The 17,628-nt window shown below is 37.7% G+C and overlaps 1 protein-coding gene across 2 annotated transcripts in view; it reads right to left on the bottom strand.

Moving 5' to 3' along the window:
* Positions 1 to 17,340, bottom strand: part of Ufl1 (UFM1 specific ligase 1) — a 30,347-nt gene extending 13,007 nt beyond the window's left edge. For both annotated transcript variants that reach the window (XM_041667700.1, XM_041667701.1), the window contains exons 1-10: positions 17,187 to 17,340; positions 16,108 to 16,253; positions 15,012 to 15,040; positions 13,931 to 14,028; positions 13,313 to 13,427; positions 10,932 to 11,062; positions 6,815 to 6,873; positions 4,597 to 4,743; positions 3,214 to 3,389; positions 1,373 to 1,552 (exon numbers count right to left, since the gene is read on the bottom strand). In XM_041667700.1, coding sequence (XP_041523634.1) covers positions 1,373 to 1,552; positions 3,214 to 3,389; positions 4,597 to 4,743; positions 6,815 to 6,873; positions 10,932 to 11,062; positions 13,313 to 13,427; positions 13,931 to 14,028; positions 15,012 to 15,040; positions 16,108 to 16,253; positions 17,187 to 17,263 — 1,158 coding nt within the window. In that variant the 5' untranslated portion in view covers positions 17,264 to 17,340. The remainder of the gene's footprint in view (positions 1 to 1,372; positions 1,553 to 3,213; positions 3,390 to 4,596; positions 4,744 to 6,814; positions 6,874 to 10,931; positions 11,063 to 13,312; positions 13,428 to 13,930; positions 14,029 to 15,011; positions 15,041 to 16,107; positions 16,254 to 17,186) is intronic.
* Between the last annotated feature and the right edge of the window lie 288 nt (positions 17,341 to 17,628).

Raw genomic sequence — 17,628 nt, 5'->3', positions numbered from 1 at the left:
CTTTTTGGCTTCTTAAGGAAGATGCTTGGGATAATAAGGATTCCAGTAATAAGATAATCTCTCTCTAAAGCCATTTTTTTTTGATTAAACAGAGTTCAAAGAAAGATGATGAACAATTTTTTAATAAGTGATAGCTGACAGAAATGGAGACACACACTCGCATGCATGCGCGCGTACACACACACACTTCCAGCCCTGTATTTACATATATTCTTACCAGAGTATCATTTTTCCTTTGAAGATAAGTAATATGTCCAAGTACAGAATAAATCAATAACCCTAAAGTTTACCGATGTTACTTATTTCTATTCTTGTCTGCTTAACAGGACATCTGCAGAAAACTATTGGCAACTGTCACACTACGAAGGTTCAAAAGAATATAGTTAACCACAAGTGATTTACACATTTACTAGGTATGCATGAATCTGGCAAAAGTATATTAAGACAGAGGGCTTGATTTATCTGACAATAGGTTTTATACATGGATGGTGTTTTTAACTATAAACAGGAACTGAATATCTGTGAAGACAGGCCTGGCAAGAATTGTGCTTCAAAATACTTTTAGACAGAAATAAAATACTAAAAATTTAAAAAAGAAAACTGTTCAGGAACTGTAGAGATGGCAGTGGTAATGAGCACCAGCTACCCCTGCAGAGGATCCAGCTTTGGTTGCAGCACCACCATGGCAGCTCATGGATACCTGTAACTTAAACTTCAGGGGACTCAATACCCTTTGCTGACTTCTGAGGGTACCCAAACACAGGTTCAAACAAATATATTTTTCATAAATGATCAGGTTTAGATTGGTTAAGATAGGCTCTTACTACAGAATTCAGAGCTGACTTTGAGCCGAAAGACTTACAGCACTGCACCCTCATTCTTGAAAATGAATAAACTTCAATAGTAATAAAATTTCTTTTCTCAGTGAGTCATCCTGTCTCTTCTAACCAGGTAAAATCAATGAGGATTTGTCAAATTTAGAGATTGTCTGTGGTGTTGTACAGGCTTTGTACTAAAAATATGCTCACTGATTTTCTTTCTTTGATGTCACTCTGATCACAAAATAAGCTTAACTTAAATATGAGTAACTTTTTATTAATTTTAAGATTTAACAGTGAATAAAATACTTTGGTGACTTAAATTCAAAATCTATATGATTTTATTGATACGATTTTCATTTGTAAAATTTGCTAACTTTTAACAGGTTCTAATGAAGATGAAGAAAAGGAATAATGAATCGTAGAGGACATGGAAAAGTTGTGCAAGATGATACTCCTTTCTGGTCAGACTGCCACAGCATTTCCCCAAAGGTCAGCTGGCCCTGAATGGAAAGGATGCTGCTAAGGTTAGCAGGTGGAGAAAGCTGGGCTACCTTTTCCGCCTTCTGGTGCATCCGCTGGCTGAACAGCTCTGTGCAGTCACTTATGAACTTCTCACTGACCACAACTGTGTCGCTGAAGACGAGCGCTGAGGCTTGCTTGCTGAAGGGTCTCATCACCTGCTGAAGCAGCATGGCAGCATCCTCAGCTGACAAAGAACTGGGCAGCAGAGGCTGGAATTACAAGCAAAATGAAAACGTGAGAAATGCAGTGAAACACAGGTCATCTGTTCATATGTATAATACACATGTGTGAAGATATATCTGTAAGTGTGATTCCCCTCAAGTGCCCTCACTTAAGCCAGTCAGTGGCTTTCAGAAGCAGTTATGATCCCAACTTCGCAAATTGTATAAAAAAATCAAGTTTTATACCCAGTTTCCCCACTTGCATACCTTATAGGACTATCAAGTTGGGCAAACCACCACCAAAATCTACAGAACCCTCTATGTTTCTCTCTTAAACCTACATACAATTCATCAGTAAGTTCTGACAACCTTACCTGTACAAAGTTTCTTTTCAGCTCTATTACCTAAACTATTATATTTAATTACTATTTTATGTATCTATCCCCATGAACTGTCTATCTTAAGAGAAGACACGGGTTTGCTTGTTTGCCATTTGTAGCCTATAGAACAGTGCCTATCACACAGAAACTATCTGAGATCTGCTGTAAGAATAAAGAAGCCTTAAGAATTCAGTACCCACAAGCAGCTTTCCTACCTTATAAAAACACTTATGTTCTCATTAGGAATAACAGACTGGCCTCCAGCTTACCTTTACCCATTCTGAAGTGTTTCTGTGGCATAATGGGGGGCAGCTGAACCTTGAACAACACTACTGGTGCTAAAGCAGTTCATGGTAATACATTAGATTACTGGAGAAGGAATAAGCACCAGGATGTCTGAGGCCAGGGCAGTTGAACATGCTTGGAAAAGGCATTATAAGCCGGGCGGTGGTGGCGTATGCCTTTAATCCCAGCACTCGGGAGGCAGAGGCAGGTGGATCTCTGTGAGTTCGAGGCCAGCCTGATCTACAAGAGCTAGTTCCAGGACAGGAAACAAAAGCTCGAGACGGAGAAACCGTCTCGAAAAATCAAAAAAAAAAAAAAAAAAAAAAAAAAAAAAAAAAAGGAAAAGGCATTATAATAGTTAGTTTCAACTGCTAAATGACACAGCATAGAATCACCTGGGAAGAGTCTGAATGAGGGACAATCTAGATCAGACTGGCCTCTGGCTCATCTGTGGAGGACTGCCTTGCTTAGTGTTAACTATTATAAGAAGACTCAGCCTAAAAGTTAGTGGAACCATTCCCTGGGTTTTGGTCCTAGATTAGATAAAAGGGAAGAAAGTGAATCGAGCACTGGCAAGCAGGCATGCATTAGTTTGCTCTCTGTCCTTGACTGTGGATGTCTATGATTAGCTGCTTCATATCCCTTCTCCCTTGACTTCCCATGATGATAGACTAGCAAGCCTAAAACAAGCCTGCTCACCCTGAAGTTGGTTTTATCAGGGTATTTTTTCATAGCAACTAGAAAGAAAACTCATTCAGATGTGCAAAAATCTCACCAATTTCGCTTTCAGGACTGAAATGTTTGCTATATTATTTTCTTTGTTTCTGAGATTTATAAAATTCTAGATTTGATTATATATACTTACAACATCACTTTAAGCCTAAAGTAATTAAAATTTCATTTCTTTTGTAACAATGACTGCTAGAATTTACTTCTAAAGGCAATATTAGTTTTACATAATTTATTTCTAAAATGGGCACATTTTAGTAAAATATCACTCATCATTGGTTTATGAAAAACTTAATAGAAAAAGGTAAAACATACAGAAATATCAACCCATGTCCCCGAGCTGATGGCTTCCTCTACTGATGCTTCCACCTGGTCCACAAGTCCTTGACCAACACAAGCTGCCTTCAAAAACAAGAGTTGTGTATTCTTGTATCTTTTCTTTATATAGTTCATGGCATCTGGGATTCCAAGTCTTGATAAAGCATCAAATTCTAGAAATACACAAGAAAGTTGAATAGAACTCATTCATACCTTCCTGAAGTCTTATAAAAAGTTAATTCCACACAAATCCATTCTTTGACTGTGATTGTAATGTATTCCAGCATTTTCTGAGGAATAAAGAAAAGAAACGTAGTGTAGCTAGTTACATGGGGTTATTTTCCTAGGTGTCTATTACTAAAGATCCCTGTGGGAAACCTGCTTCAAGTGCTCCGTGAATACAAGTTGTGTGATTCCTTTCCCCACTGAAGGATTGAAGGAAAGCTGGACTACAGAGCAATACAATGAAAGACAGCAGTAAAGGGAATGGAAACTGTTCAAATTAAAACTGAAATCTGTTTTGCTTATTTTAGTTAAAGGAGTGAATTTTATTTTTTAAAATGTGTTACTGTACAATAAGCCACAGCCATTCTCCAAAGCAGACAATTTAACATAACAGACTCAGAGCTACAGAAGTTACTGGTACTGAAGGCATTATAGCTATTAAGAAATTAGTAATAAAGTTCTAGCTTAAGGCTGGGGTTGAAGAAACTGTATGCACATTATCAGAGATCGAGTGATCTGTTCTAGAGTATACATTCAAACTGTTCTTCATAAACTGTATGCACATTATCAGAGATCGAGTGATCTGTACTAGAGTATACATTCAAACTGTTCTTCATAAACTTAGGAGCGCGTGCCCCACTCTACAGCTTGATCAGGTCTGCATTCAGCAGAGGACGTGGCCACTGCTTTCAATCAGTCTACTTTACAGAAATGAGCGCAGAACCTCGGAAGCACACTTTAGAATAATACTGTTTCCGAGCAGTAGATAACTGATAAAAGTAAGCACTGAAAAACCAGTCAATGCATATTTCTAAAATGAAGTAACTTGAAAGAAAAAGCACACTACATTAAACACAATAATTGCTTTTGGGGATTAAACACTTCAATTTTACAACACCTTTATACAAACTGAAGGTTAGTAACTGTCAATACCATCTTTTGGCAATTTTAAATTTCAGTGATAATGGAATTAATTTCAGTTCCTAAGCCCCAAAGAATTGAAAGTGACAACTTTTGCAGTCAAAGGGAACCATGACAATCTATCTAGTCAACCACAGGAAAATGCATGTGGACTCTGGAGAACAACGCTTTCTATGAAGAGTTCAGTGTTAGGAAGAAATTTTAGTTTCAAAGAAAAGAAAAAAAAATAGTTACCTAGGTAGCCATTTTGCCTGAAAAAGGAATCCACCCAAGCACTCTGTGTCTTGGAATAAATGTCAGGGACAAACACTGCTTTATCCTGTCGGCCGCCAACCACAGTGCCTCGCAGACGTCCAGTGCCAACGAGCTCCTCAAGCACAGCTTAAAGCAAACACACAGTACACACAGATCAGAACGGGGACATGGCTTTGAAGGCCAATACTTTACAGTCAGTGTCCCTAAACGTGATGCTTCTACAAGATACATTACAATTTAAACACCATACATGAAATTACATTTAAAAAACATCCCTAGTATTTATTTTATGAGACTACTCAGCCTGTAACTCAGGAAAAATTTAGAAACCAGTGTAATTCAAACCAGATAATATTTACACATTGAGTAATTTTGAGAAAAACTCAACATCTTTGTCAGAAATGGAGGCCACTGAAGAGAAGGAAGTATTGTAAGAGAGTAGGAAGGGTTGGGAAAGAGGGGGTAATGCAATACATGCGGCATTAAAACAAAAGGGAGGGGACTCTTTCAGGGAGGGGGAACCAGTAAGAGAGAGTAGTAGAAATGGAGATGAAAGACAACTAAGAACAAAATATGACATATATGTTAACTTAAAAACTTGATTAAAAAATCATCACCCCATCATTTAATAATTTAATGTAAAAGTATAATTTGATTTTTACTTCAATAGATAATGATTAATCACTAGCATTATACATTCAATTTTCTAATAACTAGAAGAACCAAACACCAGGACATATTAATTCAGCAGTGTGGTCACTCTCCATTTCTGATTAACTGAAGCAGGGCATCAACCGTTCCTAATGCAGAAGCAAAATGCCACAGCTCCGATGATGGATTCTGTGGCTCCAGTGGTCAAGGAAAAACCTCAACTCTGCCATCTACTAACTATAAAACCCTGGGCAAATAATTTACTTAGTATCTTGATTTTCTTATTTGTGAAATGGGAACAATAATAATACCCATCTCATAAAGGTGCAGTATTCAAGTAAATGCTACCCTTAGCTGAAATTATCGCAAGCACTCAATACACACTGGACACAAATTTCATTATCACCACTACCATCTTCTTAAGTCTACTGCCAATCTGCAAGCTAACTGGACTTTAGGCATGTTCAACAAGAGGGAAATCATGCCTCATATGGTAATGGTGCCTGAGGTGGGTAGAGTTGTGGACCTTGGAGAAGAGCCAACAAACACCACTTTACTAAACAAGCATAATCTCTAATGTCATTCTAAATATCTGTCCTTATTCCCACATTGTAGTCCTCATCCACTTTCAAGGAAACTTCTTTCTGTAACACACTGAGATCACTACAGAAAACCACAACCAATCAAAATGCAGAGCTGTGGAGTCCAGTCACAATGGATCCACATATAGTCTAACTCTTGCACCTAAGCCTCAGGGACCACCATGAAAAAGAGGGTGGAAAGATTATGGGAGTCAGAGCAATGGGGAATTTACTGTGAAACTGCATTTCCTAGGAATGTCAAAAACTCACCAACATGGCTGCCTATAAGAACAAACATGCTAATGTGGAGGGGAGAAAAAAGCCCCAGGAAGCCTCAACCTTAACACACAGAACTATAGGCAACTTAGAAATGCTGAGTGCAGGAGAAAGTCTTCCCCAGGGAACAGCACCCCAATTAGTTATCCAATAAAAAAGTTATGCATATCCACATACACCAGTACTACCACAACTACTATCACCATCACCATCACCACCACCACCAGCACCACCAATAACCATTAAAGAGGTCAAGAATTTGGATGAGAACAAGGAGTGATAGATGGGAAGTTAGAAGCAAAGAAAGAGAAGTGAGAAATGACATGGTTATATTATAATGTCCAAAAGTAAAAGACATAACAAACTTTAGAAAAAGAAGAAAAAGAGAAAATCAATGACTTGGTTTCATCAACAGTCCATACAGCAATGCTATACCCTGGATGCTGAATGTCTTCTTGGGCTTACAGAGGTGCTATTGGGGCTCATGGAACTCGCTAGAGGTAGAACCCACAGGGAAATCCTTGGGTCAATAAATGTATGCCCTTGAAGAGAACTATGTGAAACTTTCTCTTTCTCATCATTGGAGATGAAAGCCAGGTACTTATGTATTCTCAAAAAAAAAAAAAAAAAACACTATATTACTGAGTTACATCCACAACCCAAATAAAACAAATTGAAATAAAACTCACAGTAAAGGAGCTGTTCCTGAAATCCATATTTTGAAATCAAAGAATTCACTGCTGTAGGCCTTTATGGGAAATTAAAAGAAAAACATTGAAACTAATTCACATAGAATTGTATAAGACTAAAAAAAACCCAACAAATTGGAGATTATTAAAAGAAAACATCAATTAATTTAATGAAAACAATGATGGCAAAGTTATATCAACTCTTAAATACCTGATCAGGCTTGTGCCACCCAGATAGCAAGAATGAGTCTATTCATAATGAAGATCAACTTCTATTATGATTCCAGCAGGATTTTCCTTTTTGTGAGATGCTGAGCATGCCCTTGTCCTTACTGTGCAGCAGACTGAAATTCAAGGATGCTCACACCTCTCATTGTACAATGCTGTGGGATTTCCCTATAACTTGTGCACTTAACAGTCCTAGATGTCCTTATTTTCTAATGCAATATGCTATCTGAAAAGTTTAATGTGTATCTAATTTTCTTCCCAAGTATTTTCAGTACATGGCTACATGCATGACATAGAACTCACAGACATGTGAGCATGGGTGATCATCATTTTCCTTACTATGGTTTCCCTCCTTTTACGTGAGAACACATAAGGGAGCGTCATATGGTTCTGTTTTTCGAGAAAAGTGAGATAATATATGTGCTTAAATGTATCTGGAATATTTCTTGACAAAAGTATTTTGAAGAAATCAATTTTAATATACTATTTTTACTCATTTGTATTTACTGTAATATTTTCTAAACTATTTTAGTATGGTATGATTTATATATAATTAACATCTACTCAATTTCAAGTGTATACTCAGTGATCTTAATCTTAATACATTTACAAACTCATGTACCATCACAACAATCCAGTTTCACAATGTTTTTTATCACTGCTGAATCACTGCTGCCACTCTGCAGATAAGAATCATCTGTTTCCTGATTCTAGAAATTTGACCTTCTGGACATTCAACAGAATTGATTAAATAGGAGGTCTCGGGTTCCTGTTTTCTTTGACATGCTGTTATATTACTGAATGTCAATAATGAAACATGCATGAAGTAGTTCAGGCATGAACATCACTCTATAATACAGATATATCCCAGTTCGTTTACATGCTCAGCTGATAGATATTTACAGTGTCTATTACAATAGTTTGAAGCATTATAAGTAGATTTAATGAATGTCATCTATTCATGTCTTTATATGACCACTGTATGTGATTGTGGTAGTGAGATAAGGGGTGCTATAAGTTCATTCCACGGCTTTGTGCATGTATAGTTGGCACTCTCCCACAATCACTAACTTTTTTACATCTCCAGACCATCATAAGTATTTACATAGCTGAATATATACCTGAATGCTTTTTGTTTCTTTGTGTATTATGTATGTATGTATGTCTCCTATTTATTTGTTTATTTTTGTTTTTTTAAGGTAGGGTTTTTTCTACAGCTTTGGAGCCTGTCCTGGGACTTGCTCTTATAGACCAGGCTGGCCTTGAATTCACAGAGATCCGCCTGCCTCTGCCTCCTCGAGTATAGGGATTAAAGGCCTGTGCCACCACTGCTCCCCTGTTTATTTTTTGAGACAGGGTTTCTCACTCAACTTGGAGCTTCCTATCTAGCTAGAGTTGGCAAACTCCCAGAATCTGCTGTCTCCACTCTACAGTACTTGGGTGTCAGATGGGTGCCTCCATGTTTGGTTTTAAAGAACATGCTGAGAACACACGAAAACACTCAGGTTCCTATTCTTGCAGAACATGTACTTTACCCACTGAGCCATCTCCACAGTCCTGTATTTACTTTTCACTACTCATAGTTTTAAAGTAAGGTTTCATTTCTATTTACTTTAAGCCAGCATCTGTATTCTCCAGTCAGGATTTGAATTGTATACATATTAGAAGTCTTTTAACTAATTACAATTTTTTAATGCCTTGCTGATTACTTATAATGCCACAATATTTTTTCTTTTAAATTCTTGAAAACACTTGGTAAAATAGAAATACTTATTTATAAATGAATGAAATACTTAAAGCTGTGTGTTTGGAGAGATTTGATGAAATTTTTTGACAAAATTTCATATGGATCAATTTGTTTTATTAAACTGTTTGATCCTAAATTTTCTCAAACTCCCAAATTGCTGTGAATTGTGTCATCTCTGTTTATTTTAATTATAACAACCTTCTTATATATTCATTATTTTACTTGTCTTTGCATCAGCATTGAACATCAGACATTCCTTTTAAATAGGGCAGCTGTAGAGATTTCTTTTTCATCATTTGACAACAGTATGTATTTATGGAATACAAGAATAATGCACCCCTTCTGTGAATTCCTGTCAATGATGAGCAACTTAATAATGACACTAGGTACAAACAACAGACATGAGAATTTAACATGTGTCCTTCTAAATATCGAAATCAGAAAAGTCAGAAAAAGACCAAACAAGTGTTCCAGATTAAAGATGATCAAAGACTATAACAATTAAGTGAGCCATATGATTCTGAACTGAACCTGAAGGAGCAGAAAAGGCAGTGCTGAAGCAATCAGTATACCAATATGAATCTGAATACTAGATGGGTGTATATATCAATGTTAGTTTTCTGACTATGAGTTCTGGGTTGTATTATATAGGATAATGCTCTTTTGTAGGAAATACAGACTAAAATATTTGTGGGAAAATTTGAGCAACTTCTATATTGGTCATACAAAAACTTTCTAATAGTTTACTTATAAATGCCAGATTATTTAAGAATGAAAAAGAATGAACATTGTTCCAGCTAAACAAGCTTCCCCTTGAAACCGCTCAGTCTGTTGTACTCCTTGTGCCTTGCATGTGTTCGGTACTCAATAAGTACATACTGTGTGTCAAACGATGAAAAAGAAATCACTACAGCTGCCCTATTTAAAAGAAATGTCTGCTGTTAAATGCTGATGCAAAGACAAGTAAAATAAGGATAGCAAATAGACATCAGATTAGTGATATTGACAATATAAATGGCAGAAACCAGACAAATGGTTTGAGAAGTGACAGAGAGTAAGAATATGGGCAGTGAATACAGACATCAGTTTTAAGAGACCTTAAAAGGAAAGGATGAGCAGAGCATTAGACAGAGTGGTGGTGAGGGTCAATTGTCTATATTCTGTCAATTATGTTCTAAATAAATGCTGATTGGCCAGTAGACAGGCAGGAAGTATAGGCGAGACAACCAGACAGGAAGTAGAGGCGGGTCTATGAGAACATGAGAATGCTGGGAAGGAGGAAGCCCATTCCTCCCCAGTCCTGTCCCAACCACAGAAGGAGGAAGATGTGATTGCCCCACTGAAAAAGGTACTGAGCCATGTGGTTAACATAGATAAGAATAATGGGTTAATATAAGTTATAAGAGTTAATAAGAAGCCCAAGCTAATAGACCAATCAGTTTTATCATTAGTATAGACCTCTGTGTGATTTCTTTGGGACTTAACGATTGCGGGACCTGGGCAGGACAGAACCTCAGTCAACAGAGTGGAATATGCCACTCCGAGGTGTAGTGACAGCTCAAGACTGATGGAAGGCAAAGCTACTCAACAGAAACTACGTGACAGGCGAGCAGAGCCAAGAATGTAGGCTTTCTGAATTCTGTATTTAAATAGACCTGGACGGTTTATAGACTCTTGGTACCTTTCAAAAGTAATACTGCTGTTCATTAAAACTGTGGACTTTTAGCATAAAGGATTCTAAAAACAGTCCCATCTAAACTCCAAGTAAGTTAGACTTATGTGCCATCACATGGCTCCTATGTGGGACCAAATTCTCCCATTTTAATAACTGCACGATCTTTCCAAGATTTCTGGGTGATTTTTCATATAGTGATGTTAGTATCAGATTTTAACACCGTCTTCTGTAAAAGTACAAGAGTTGTAGGAGCAGGGAAAGGAAGGTGATGTGAGTGGAGACAGCGGGGTCTGGGGACCCTGGAGGCTTTATAGTCCCATTTCAGAGCTCTCTTTCTACCGATTTCATACACTGGGATATTTAGTGAGATTTTGTTTTAAACAGATTCAACTACTTGATAAAAGATGCAAATCGTATTCAAGAAGCATATAAGTATATCCATATATACGTACTTAAACCATGCTTACCGGGTGATAGCACTGAAGAGCCCACGGATGCGTGCTTTATGACGAGCCACAAAGGCCTCAGTGAAAATCACCCCTCTGTTGTCAAGGTCAATGTGGCCATTGATAATTCGACCAAGTCGCTGAGTTAGTGCCTGGAAATAAGGCATCAATTTTTATTAATTTGCAATAACAAAATTAAAGTATGTGTTTGTATACTCCTACTTAATTTATGCTATGTGCTGTGTCAGAAAGTTCAACTGTTCAAACTATATCATACATAAACTAAAATGATGCATTAGTATCTAGAAAATGTCATTGTCTCACAGAAGAGTCCAGAAACATACCAAATGGTTAGATGATTTCCTATACTAATAGCAATTATTATTGTTAGTTAATTGATCAAGGATTAACTGAAATAAAGCCCCTGCTAACAATACTTATTTCTAATAAAAAATAAAAATAATTGATTATCCAGTTTTCTAGATATACGTGATTTTCAATATACAAATAAGAAGATGGGTCTCAGAGAAGCCTCTACTTGGACCACTGGACACTAACAGGATTAAATGTCATTCCACGATTTGACAGCTAAGGGAACCATAAGATCTGAAAGATGATATTCTCCAACAATAACAAGATTTTTTTCCAGATTTAAACTGGCAGACTTCTGGTTACTAGACTTGTTTTCAAAATTATTTCTTCTCAGCTATACCACATGTGTACAAGTACATATGAAATAGGTCTGGACATATTTCATTCCCCCCAAAAGCAGATGCATTCATTGGTTTGTTTAATAGTTTTACAATGAAGGTATACATGTAAGTTTTTAGAAACATGCTGTGATGCTCAGAAGACAGAGCTGAAAACTCTGAAGCACCCGGAAGCACAGTCGCACAGAAAATCATTTGGTCAGAGCCTTTTATTTCTTTTAAGTTTAACTTTTGATGATTTATAGTTTCTGAGGTAAAAACAGGACTTGGACCCCTAAAATGCTTTGTTAACCATCTATCATTTCTAAACTGTGTTTTAAATACTACAAAAGCTTATTAATATGCACGAACAGACGTATACTACAAATTAGTTTCATGTACTTATGGTTTGGTAACGTTCTCAAGTCAGATTTTCTAAAGATGAAAGGTCGTTGTGGAGGTTTGAATGAAAAGGCACCCCTGACCCCCAGAGGCTCACAGACTTGAACTTGGTCTCTAGTTAAAGGAACTATTTGGGAAAGATTAGGAGGTGTGGCCCTGAGAGTGGGCTTGGAATTCAAAAGCCCATGCCAGGCCAGGCCAGGTCTCTGTCTTTCTGACTGCCTGCCTATCTGTGGATCAGGAGTAAGCACTCAGTCTCATGTCTGCAGGTTGCCAAGCTTCCTGTCACAATGATTTTGGACTAACCCTCTAGAATTGTTAAGTAAGTCCCCAATTAAATGCTTTCTTTTATACGTGTTGCTTTGGTCATGGTGTCTAATCAAAGCAATAAAACAGTAACTAAGACAATAGTTAAAATGAGATTCAGCTGTTTCCTTGTTTCAGTAAACTAAAAACAAACTGCTCTTTCTAGAGTGCCACCTTTGTGCTAACTTTTCATTAGATATCTCATTGATACTTATGAAAGGACATAGTTATTCCTTCTCAAAAGATATGATATTTGAAACACCGTACAGAGAAAAACATGTTCTTAATGTCTGGTTAACTAAGAAGTGGCACCAATTCAAATTCAAATCCAGGTCTGTTGAACAGTAAAGGCTATGGGTTTTTACTGTATCACACTAGCATCTATGATTATAAGATAACAAACTACAGACAACACATTGCTTCAGTTTTTAGGTAACACCATTATTACACTATAGTCATGATCTGAATTTAGTACAAACACAAAAAACCTAAAGTTAGAGAATATGTGAGAGTCTTATTTTTCTGTCATGTCAGTTTAGAGGAGGAAAACGATAGCAAAAAAAAAAAAAAAAAAAAACGGTTCTACTGACATTTTCATAAGAAAAACCTTTGCTGGAAGTGTTTTTCACTGCAAAGCATTCAGCAGCAGCCCTTATCGTTGCCCCCTCTAATTATAATGTTTAGCGATTATAGAAAGCAGCATATATCTTGGTTAGTTTCTACAGTGAATATTATAAGCACTAGGCAAATCCACGCACTTGTGGAACACGCCCTCCTGTGGCATCAAGACAGTCCTAAAATGCATTCATTAACTACTCTTAAGTGTCTTGGGGCTTGGGGTGTGGGATAACTGTGATTGTTTTCAACAAGTCTCTCTAGAGACATAGATGGGACTCACGAAAACCATGGCTGTGAGAGATATCCACTGTACCTTATGTAAAACCACCTGATCCAGTTCCCCACTGACTCTTTGACATTCTTTACACTTTTAGGGGAAGAAAGTACCTGTGTCAGAAAATCCCCAGGAAGGTCATAGGTTTTACACAGTTCTGAGATGGTTACTTGGCCACTTTCTTGCAATTTATCATTTACCTCTTCTGATAACCGATCCAGATAGTTCCTAATATCGAAGAAAAGATTTTTAAAAACTTAAGAATGTTTTCCTTCTGCATTTTCCCGTCATGCTTTTCTTGGAGTAATGAGCAGAATGCGAATGAACATCACTCACTGTTCAGACTCTAAAGCTAATTCTTTGCTCATGGATACAATGAAATGTATGGCTAATCAAATGGCAGGTTTTTTTCTTTTGCCAATAGAAATTTTATAGTAATTTCACATTAGTATTTTTAAAACACATTTGCTTTGAGTTCAGTTAATTCATGACAAGTAATAAAAGCTATGTTTTTACATTGCCTTAATAGGAAAAAGATCAAGATTTAGACTATTTATGAAAATGCATTTCCCATAACTAGTACTTACTTTAAAATGAAATGATTATTATAATAAAATGATTTTTATACTGTATTACATGAGCTTAAACAAAAAGGCTAACTGGCCGTCACTGACCGAAACTCAAAGGCTAATTGAAAGAAGGAAGAAAGACCTTCTAAACATTTTACTTACTCGTCTATCAGTTGACCCAATACTATTTGGACATGCTTCTCTGATTTAATAATGTCACTGATTCTATTTTCAATATGAGTCAGGTCCACATTAATGACCTAGAATTAGATAGAAATTAAATAAAGTTTGCACTACTTGTTAAATTTAAGATTATACACTAAGAGTTATACTTTTAAACTCACTCTTTGATGAATTGCTTTAAAAAATTGATAGCTAAGTACAGTGCAAACAGCTATAATCTGAACATGTGGAAAGACAGTCACAAGTTCAAGGCTGGTGTTGTCTACAGACAGTTCTAGACAAGACAGGGTCACAGAAAAAGATAAACACTGCTAATTACAGAAGAAAGAGAGAAGAGGGTGGGGGGAGGAAGAAGGGGAGGGAGGGAGGGAAAAAAGGAAGTCCCATTGCTTATTTATTTTCTTTTGAATTCTGATGAATTACATTTTCCCAGGAAACCTTGTATTAAGCAGTGAACTCATAAAAAACATCCTTTCATATAAAATTTTCTAGTATCTAGATTATATATACTTTTTAATATTTTAAAAATATTTTTCTTTCCTTTTTAAACTATTTCTCTATTATATAAATATGAAAAACTAAATGATGTTTCATCCAAAATTACACAAACCTTACAATTTTATAATGTAATAACTATTGAGTTTTATCTGTAAAGAATGTATTCAAACAAGAATGAAGCTGGGCAGTGGCAGTGCACACCTTCAATCCCGGCGCTTGGGAGGCAGAGGTAAGCGGATCTCTCTGAGTTGTAGGCCAGCCTGGTCTACAAGAGGTAGTTCCAAGACAGCTAGGGCTATTTTGCAGAGAAACAGTGCCTCAAAAACAAACAAACAAACAAAAAAGAAAAACAAAACAAAAAAAAAAAGAAAAACAAAACCCAAGAACTCAAACGTAGTAAATCAACTTAAGCCATTAGCCAAGGTTTTACAACTGTTTCTTCACAAATATCACACCACACAACACCAGTACTAGTGAATACTTAGAGAGGAACCAAACAAACCCACAGTATTAGATATTAAGAAACTTTTAAGAAATCAAAGCAAAATTTTTACAAATTTACCTGTTGTAAGTCAACAATGTTTACTCGACCTTTGAACAAAAGACAGGCATTTAAATTACTAGGAAGTATAGCTGAACAGCATAATTCTAACAGATACAGTGTTGATCAATCCAAGTCCTTCTACAAAGGGCATTGGAGCACAATAACTGATGCATTGAGATATAAATTACTAGTTGATCAATCTATTTATGGTTAAAACCATAGGCAATACTGTTTCAAAGATGTTTTTATCACATCAGATTCAATTATGAACATCAACCGATACAAGGTGGACAAACCTCGGAGAGCCATTCCCTTCCCCACACAATTCAGTTCATCTAAAATGACCAATGGAAAAATCGGCAATAAATTAAGATGAAAGAGCCATTCTTTAAAATTGGAAAGTGGGTGTTTATCTACAGCAAGAGAGAATGTTTTAAACATTCCAAATCACAGCTTGTATTTTATTAGCACTAATGCAGGAAGACAGAAAACAAAACACCAAGATTACACATTAATAGTGTCCAATGAAGAGTTGGTTAGGTTGAATTCCAGCTGTGCTCAATCTGCTTAAGTCATAGTTCAAATTTTAAAACTACAAAGAAAACAGTATTTTGTGTCTGCTGGCAGTAACTGAATTTCATATAATATGATGGACCTTGGATTATAGTTTATAGATTTACAAAGTTTTTTAAAGAATGCAGAATTAATATCTGAGAACTTACAGTCTTATGAAATTTTTATTCCTCAGATACAGTTGAGAGCTAGGTGCCCACCCCTGGTTCATGATGTAAATTAGTATGATAAGAAAAACCCTACATACAGAATACATTTAATTCAATACAACCAAACCATGGTATTCATTAAATGGTAATAATCAAGATCACGTTTGCGTGAACCTAGGAAGGCTGATTAAGTTACCAGCTGAGAAGGGTTACAGCTCAGCGGCAGCATTTGCTAGCATGTGCCCAAGTTTGATTCCCAACACAAAGTGGGGAGAAAAAGGAACAATTGAGGAGAATGCCCTATAACCTCCATATGATTATTTACTTATAATTCTAATGTATTTCCCAAACATCCAGTAAAAAGAAGGCCATAACGCTAAGGAATTACTTACCCCCTCGGACATGGAGCTCCTCTCTCATCTCTTTGCTGATCTGGGCTGGAGTGATGTATTCCTTCCCATCAAGCGTATGGACTACGTCTAGCTGGTTCTGAGAGATCAGTTTATTCACAATCTCAATGCAGTTCCGCTCTGACAACCTGCGAGAAACCAGAAGTTTAAGAGTGCGGCCGATGAGTGCGGCTGATATGATAGAAGAAAAATTTTTTCTATGCAAAATCTTGAGTAACTTCTACATTACAAAATCTGTTCTTTATCAGTACAATGGCATTAAGTAATTTAAAAAGGAAACTTGAAGAGTATGCCACTTTGCATTCACTTGAATTATTTACTTAATCGAGACACATCACTGTACTATGATTCTAACAGTGTTCTCTTCTAGTCCAGTCTTCAACTATCAAAACTGTGGACATACAAGGTAAGAAAGAAAACACCAGCTACGCCTTTGATTTTCAGATGGCACAAACTTTTCCAAAAAGCACAGCATGTTGGTCTTACTAGCACAGATGGTGTAGAGACAGGTCATCTGACTTAGCAAAACCGTCACTACTGTCAGTTACTCACACAGTTTATCGTGTCCTAGATTTTGTTTTCTTGGGGTTTGTTGTTGCTTGTTTGGTGTGTGAATGAATGTGTTTGTAGCTCTCAATGCTATAAACAGCAGCAAAGGGTTAGTGTCTGTAGGTGCCGTAATAATAAAATACTACAAGAACACGTTTACAAGGAGAAACAAAAAATCTGTTCGCATTATATATGCGATCTGTAATTCTGGACGCGGAGTTGGGGTGTTCTGGTCACTCCTCCAAAGGTTCACGGAGTACAGAAAAGTCAGGGGCCGGGAGTCCCTAAGCCTGACAGAGGGCGGCTTAGATCTGCACCCGCAGATAAGAAGGGATTTAAGGAGGGACAGGCTACTTGCTGCGCACCGCCCTGGGGTCTAGGCCGGGCTGTGAGCGCCTCTACCGGCAGCCACAGCAGCCGGTCCCCGGGGTCCCGCCGACACCCGGCGGCCGGAGCGGGAGTAGGGCAGCGTCCCGGGCCTAAGCCGGCTCCAGACCGGAGGGGACCAGCACCTCTGCGCGGCCTCCGCAAACTGCGCCCGCTGGAAGTCAGCCGCCAGCCGCCGGATCTCCTCCCAGGCGTCCGCCATCACTGTCTCGCTCACACCGACACCGGGAAACGGCAGACACGTCAGCCCTCAGCCCGCCTCAGGCGCCCAGGGACGGGCCGCGCCGAGGGCCAAGACACCCGCGCGAGCGCAAAATCGCGAGCGGAGGCGTGGCGGTCACGCTCGGCGCCCTCGGCTGGGCGTGGCCTCCGGAAGGAGGTGATGAACCGCGTCAAAGCCCAGCTAAAAGCTGACTCAGTAGGCATTCAGTGTGTAGGATGCAGTTAAGGTCCAGCAACCATCAAATGATTGTCAGCCCTTGCAGAGGGGACGAGACACACTTCTTTTGTCGGGATGTTACAAACCGTGACCAATCCACTTTGAACAAGGAGTCGGACTTCTACTTG

Source organism: Microtus oregoni, unplaced genomic scaffold (genome assembly GCF_018167655.1).
Source record: "Microtus oregoni isolate MIOR12 unplaced genomic scaffold, Mior012 000017F_ref0000208, whole genome shotgun sequence".
Lineage (NCBI taxonomy): Eukaryota > Metazoa > Chordata > Mammalia > Rodentia > Cricetidae > Microtus > Microtus oregoni.
This window is presented reverse-complemented; position numbering and strand designations above follow the sequence as displayed.